General features: G+C 25.2%; 1 protein-coding gene across 1 annotated transcript; it reads left to right on the top strand.

Annotated features, from left to right (window-relative positions):
* The first annotated feature begins 508 nt into the window (after positions 1-508).
* LOC114169098 (MLP-like protein 43) lies at positions 509-4276 on the top strand. The gene is made up of 2 exons (XM_028054121.1): positions 509-739; positions 3838-4276. The coding sequence occupies exons 1-2, from the start codon at positions 553-555 to the stop codon at positions 4107-4109; spliced, it is 459 nt and encodes a 152-aa protein (XP_027909922.1). The 5' UTR covers positions 509-552; the 3' UTR covers positions 4110-4276.
* Positions 4277-7072: the final 2796 nt, after the last annotated feature.

Here is a 7072-nt window from a genome sequence, read left to right as displayed (position 1 = left end):
TTAAATGGACATAAAATAATATGATTTGAATTTATAAATCTAATCTTTTGTCCATCCTAACTTTATATATATATATATATAAAACAAAAATAACACTGTAAAATTTGGATAGCATGCTATTGTAGATTTACTTCAGAGAATATCACTAGCCAAAATACTACCTTTCACTAGACAGGCAAAACATTGTCTTGAAGATAAGAAAAGAATATCTTGAAAACAACGTTTTCAGCATTATGAAAAGTCAGTTTTCTTTGTAATAAAGTTAAATAACTTAACATGAGATATAGAAAAGCTGGCGACATCAAGAAATAGAATGAACAATATAGAGTAGACAATATATTGGATGGTAACCCCACATTTAAAATTAATAATTAACTTGGATTAATATTGGGGCCCCACAAATTTAATTGAGGAGTAGGTAAATTAAAGACCCCACATTTTAACTAGTGTTGACGAGTGGGTAAACTAAGTTCTATATAAGTGGAATATGGTCTCGCATTATTCTCACCATCTTTTTCATCTTCTTCTTTCCATTTCTTTCTTAATCTCACCATGACACTTTCTGGCAAAATCATCACTGAAATTGGGGTTCATGCAACTGCTGAAAAGTGGTTCAACCTCTTCGCAACGCAACTCCATCATGTTCAAAACCTAACTGATACAATTCATGGAACCAGGCTGCACCATGGTGAAGATTGGCATCACAATGACTCCATCAAGCACTGGACTTATGTCATAGGTACAAAAACTTCTAATAACTCTACACATCATTCTCTCCCTCACTTTTAATATACTTCTATATTATATCTAATTCCCTCAGATTTTTACTTACATCTGTAAATATATAATTTTTATCAGTAAATAAATATAAATAAATAAACAATTGGATTATTCTAATCCATATATAAAATCTATAAAAAAAATTCTATTAACACAAAACTTGTAAAATTCAAACAATGAAGGAACTTAGAAATGGACAAAAAAATACTTTAAAAAATATCATTAATTGAGCATGGAAATCCTCAAAAACATCTTCTTCTTTTTTATTAACAAAAATAAATATATTAATAGGAGCAATAGGATTGTCTCACCCAAATACAAAAAATAAAGAAATAAGAAAAAAAAATATCAAGAACAACTCTAAACCTTACAACTTTCTCTTCTATAATTGTTCTTCACCAAGTTACAAGAACATAGACTCGATGAATCACTCTTGATTAACTCTACTAGAATGATCTTTATCTCTTAAGCTTTAAAAGGTTAATTGTTGCCCGTGTAAACCTTACACCCTAAATCCTACATTATAAGGTAAGAAATATTTGTGCATGATGTATCATATATTATTTTAGAATATGAGTTTAAACTTATTTGGATTCTATCAAATTGGCTTATGTGAGTGTTGTATTTGCATACTAATGTATACAACTTTTTGTTTGATATAAATAGTTGGTTAAATACAACAAATATTAATATATTATTTTAGTATAATAAGAAGAAAAAAATAACAATTTTAGTACAACATATTTAATTTTGTTAGTTTTGTGTGAACTTTGTTAATAGTTAAGGTAATCGAGTATGTGTTTGATCCTTAATTATCATGTGTGCTTATTTAAGAAATAACTAATGTTAATATGAAACTAACGTGAGAGGACCTACTAAGGATATTAAATTTACACAAAAAAACAAAGGTTAAAAGACTAATTTCTTAAATAATTTTTCCTTTCATAGATGTACTCGATCATTAACAAGTTAAAACAACATTGCCGAAAATGTAACAACTTGTGAGATTGATTGAATGTATTGAAAGATCTCTAAATCTTATTATGAATACTAATGTTTTAAAAGAAATATAAAACAAAAGACTAAAATGAGTGTTTTTGAATAAGTTGTTGCTTCTATTGTATACTTCCCTCGTAGAAATAGGTAGTATTTATACATAGAAGAGAGTAAAATACGATTAAATTGTAATAAACTTGATTAAATAAAATATTAATTTGTAATAAAGTTAAAAATTGGCAATCCATAAACAACATTTACCCATATAATAAATAGTCCATAAAAACATTAATAACAATAGCATAATTTTTTCTTTTTTATTTTAAAATTATATTAATTGTTTCTAACAATCTTCATATAATTTAAATAAAATAAAATATAGAATATTTTAAAACAAAATATTGTATTTCAGCATAATCAACATTAATTTCAGGTTTGATCCTTACACTTATAAACTTCTACCTTTCGACCTCAAAAAATTCAGAAACTTAACTAGGTTTTAATAAGCAACACATACAATATCGGTGTTCATATTATGTATACCCTTCAATAATCTCACACCTCCACCCAAAGTAAAAACATAACCGGTAGTTGATTTTTGTGTCACTAAAATCAAAATCCAATTTGCATTAGTATACCCTTCAATAATCTCAACAAATTTCACATATTCAATTTCATGACTAGAAGAATCACAAATAATATTATCACTAGAAGGCAAAACAATATTAGATGTATAAGAAACAATTAGTCAATATATCTCTAGATTTCGTAATAGTATTGTAAAAAATTTCAATCACTAATGTTTCTTTTCTTATTAAGAGGTATATTAACCTTTGTAAGAGACTCTCACACTTTGAAATATTTTAAATGTTGTTCTCTTTTTCTTCTATAACTTATAAGGAGTTTTTTGACAACTTTTATAGGAAATTCTTTTGAGAATTTGACAACTAGAATATAAAGTTTTACCTCATATAATTTTAGTCAAAACTGAACTTATATTATAACATTTACCATATCAAACAATTTTTTTTTCTCTTTCAATTACCCATTTCAATTCAAGTAAATTATATTTGTTTTTCATGTGTGTATAGAAAAAGACTTTATTGTTTTCTTTGATTAAACACATATTTCACGTGTATGCTTTAAATCAATAGAAGATTTAGCAATACGAATAAGAGATATAATTTATCTAATAAAATTTGAATTTATGTGACCTAATCTAGAATCCGACAATTTAATTTGTTGTTACCGGTAGGAAAGTTTTTACACATAATTTTTTTAGACTTGGTAGTGACTTAATTATATCCATGGCAAACATAGTATTATTATCTCCACCTTTTTCAATAAAAAGGAGTAATGAAAATAAATTTAATATAACTATTCTCTCTAAAAATGTTAGAAAAAAAATAAAATAAAAAAACAAGACACAAATAAGGATAAAAAGACATTGATCAAATCAAACAATTCTTATAAAAAAAAATAAGAATATAAGATAAAATTTATAAATAAAGAATTAGAAATAGCCTAGGTTGAAACACGCAAAGCACTACCTTTATAGAGAAAACACTTCTAGTGCACAAGACAAAATACGTTTCTCTGTCAAAATACAATAACTCGTCAGATCAACCGAGTGTAGTGAATGATCTCTGAACCTTATAAACACAAATGTTTTAAAAGACAATACTAAAAATAGTTTTATATTAGCTATTGTTTTTGTTGTGTATTTGCCTCATGAAATGGATTGTATTTATAGTTGAAAGGAAGTAAAATAGAACTAAATTGTGATAAACCTGATAAAATAAAAGAGTAATTTGTAATAAGATTAAAAATTGTTAATCCATAAATATTATTTATCCATAAAATTTGTAGTCCTTAAAAACATTAGTAATTTATTTATTTTTAAATTATATTAAATGTTTGTAACAAGAATAAAGTGAAATTGTGAGTTTTTTAAAGACATGAACCAAAGCTAAAATATTTATAATTGAAAAAAATGTTATGTATAAATGATTATTATACAATGATTCTTTATACTGGTATTAATTGTTTGTGAAAGAACAGATGGTAAGGTTACAACATGTCATGAGAGTATTGAATCCGTTGATGAAGAGAAGAAAACAATCACCTACAAGATATTCGGTGAAGACATCGAGCACAGGTTTAAGGGTTTCAAGGCCATATTTGAAGCCATTGATAAGGAGAATGGTGGTGCTATCGTAAAATGGACCATTGAATATGAAAGGCTTGGTGAAGAAGTTGATCCTCCTTATGGCTACCTCGAGTACCTGCACAAATCTACAAGAGACATCGATGGTCATCTTCTGAAGGCATAGCCGCAAGAAGGAAAGTAAGAGAATGAATAATGGAGTTACTTGCCCTTAAAATAATGGTTGTGTTGTAATGATGTTGGAGGAGAAGTGTTCTTATCATATAGGTCTTTTGTATGAAGAGAATAAATTTGGATATGCATGTTAATTAGTGTTTGTGGATTGTTCTCTCATCTTTTCTTCTAAATCCATCAAATCAATCTTATATCTTTAGATTGTTGGGAACGAGATGTACAAAAAATCTGTATCGTTAGACAATCAACAGATAAAGCCTGCAACGGATAAAAAATGAATATTATAAATGGATACTCACGGATAGGGATGGCAACAGGTCGGGTCGGGCACGGATAGTGCCTACCCGCAACCCGACCCGCAAAAAAAAAAATCCACTTGTTAACCGCCTGTTTACCTATCGGATATCCGTTTAAAAAATACCCGTGGATATTTTTAAAACCCGCCGGTACTCGTGGATACCCGATACCCACAAATATTTTAAAATATATGTATTTTATAAATTTTTTAATATAAAATTATAAAAATAAAATATAAATTAAATTATAATTATAATTATAATTAAATTTGATATAATAAAATATATTGTTAATTTTAATTTTAATTAAATTTAACTTAATAAAATATAAATTAAATTTTATTTTTATTTTTTTGCGGGTAACGGGTACCCGCAGGTACGAATAGTATGATACCCGTACCCGACCCGTTTATAAGCGGGTATTAAAATATCCGCTACCCGCTACCCGCAGGTAATAAATACCTGCGGGTAGTAACTATCCGTCGCAGATTATATCCGCGGATATCCACGGACGCGGGTATTTTTGCCATCCCTACCCACGGATAACAGGTACACGTATTTTTTATACCTGCATTCGCATGTTAACGGGACAGGTACGAGTATAATAATATTCATACTCATGAATACCCGTATATGCTATAATACAATTTAAATTAAGAAAACATGATTAAAATATTAAAATATTGATTTTGAATAAATTATTTTTTATCAATTGATTTGAAGAAAATCTCCATCTCGTAAAACTGTCATTTAAAACTATTTAAATAGATTATTTTAAATGTATTCGTCAAATTTTGGTCAATTTGGTTCTTTTCACTAATGGTGTTTAAATATTTAACATTTTTTAACAGTAAATGCCACGTGTCATCTTTTTTTTTTTTAATTTTAAAAAATAATTTTTTTAAATATTTTTAATTTCAAAAAAATTGTCCACATGTCAAGTCACAATTGTGCCACATGTCAATGCTAGGGCCACATGTTAGTTTGTAGTAATATTATTATTTTTGTTCAATTTAGTCCGTATATTCGTTATTTTTGTTCAATTTAGTCCCAAATTTTGTTAAAATAAATCAATTTTGTCCCTTTCAAATTGACACCAAATTTAATATCTTTTATACAAATTATGTTGATATTTTTTCTAAAATTGACATTTGAATTTATTATTTTTTAAATTCAATTATAAATTATTAAATTTAATTATAAATTTAATAAAATTTTTATATTTAATTGCTAAATAGAATATAATTATTTATAGTATTATAAGAATATAATTATTAAATGTTTTTTTCTAATATTTATATTCTAAAATAATTTTGAAATTGATATTTAAAAATATTAAATATTCAAAATATTTTTGAAAAGTAAACTAACATTTGTAAAATGCAATAAATATTTTAGATTTTATTATCTAAAATGCAATAAAAATATTAAATATTTTATATTTAAATGTCAATTTTACAAATGTTAATATATATTTTTAAAATTTTAATAATATTTAAGTAATTATATTCTATTTAACAATTGAATCTAAGAATTATATTCAATTTATGATTAAATATAATAATTTATAATTGAATTTCAAAAACAACTAATAATAATGTCAATTTTAAAAATTAAATTATTCCATTTTAATAAAATTTAGGATTATATTAAAAGAAATAACGAATATAAAGATTGAATTGAACAAAAGTAACGAATATTGAGATTAAATTGAACAAAAATAATAATACAATCACAAAATGACATGTGGCACTAGTATTGACACATGTCACAATTGTGACTTGATACATGAACAATTTCTTTTGAAATTAATTTTTGTTTAAATAATTTTAAAAAATTAAAAAAACCAGAAACTGACATGTGACATGTACTTTTAAAAATGTTAACTATTTAAATACTGTTAGTAAAAATGATAAAATTGAACAAAATTTGATAAAATGAAAACTTAATACAAAATGAAATTGAAGATATATATTTAAGTCATATATATATATATAAATGAATGTTATGTTTCGTTAAATATATACCAACTTCTATGTAGATATTAAATGAGTAACTTAGAAAAAAATTATACCTAAATATTTATTCTTTGTCTCGTTATTATAATTAGGTTTGCATTGTCAAATCTTCGCCAACACGTACAAACGCATTAACGAGGTGGTGATGTGATGAATTTAATGTGTGCACCACTTCCAATAGAAACAAGAATATAATGGTTAAGTGGAATAAAGCACCTGATCCATGTCAATCACTTACTACAATACAAAATATATTTTAAATTAGTTTAAAATATTAGTGTTTTCAAATTGTTACATTATTAGGATCACGCAAAAAGTAATTTTTTAAAAGTTAAAAAATATAAAATAATTTTTAAATGATTTAGTTATTGGCAAAATCGATTTAACTATTTTTAATATTTTTTAATAAATAAATATTCATGTTACTTGATTAACATCAATGTACTTGACACCAGTAAAGATCGTTTAATATTATGCAGTTGACTTAATTAATTTTATGTGAATATTAACTATTTTTAACCTTTTTGCTAAATAAAACTAGTTATGTTAGTTTTATGTTCGCTACTAACTAAAATAAATATTTGACAGTAAATCTACTCATTTATTCTGCAGTTTCTTTTTCTTATTTGAGTATTTAGACT

This window comes from Vigna unguiculata, chromosome 11, assembly GCF_004118075.2.
Source record: "Vigna unguiculata cultivar IT97K-499-35 chromosome 11, ASM411807v1, whole genome shotgun sequence".
Classification (NCBI taxonomy): Eukaryota; Viridiplantae; Streptophyta; class Magnoliopsida; order Fabales; family Fabaceae; genus Vigna; species Vigna unguiculata.
This window is presented reverse-complemented; position numbering and strand designations above follow the sequence as displayed.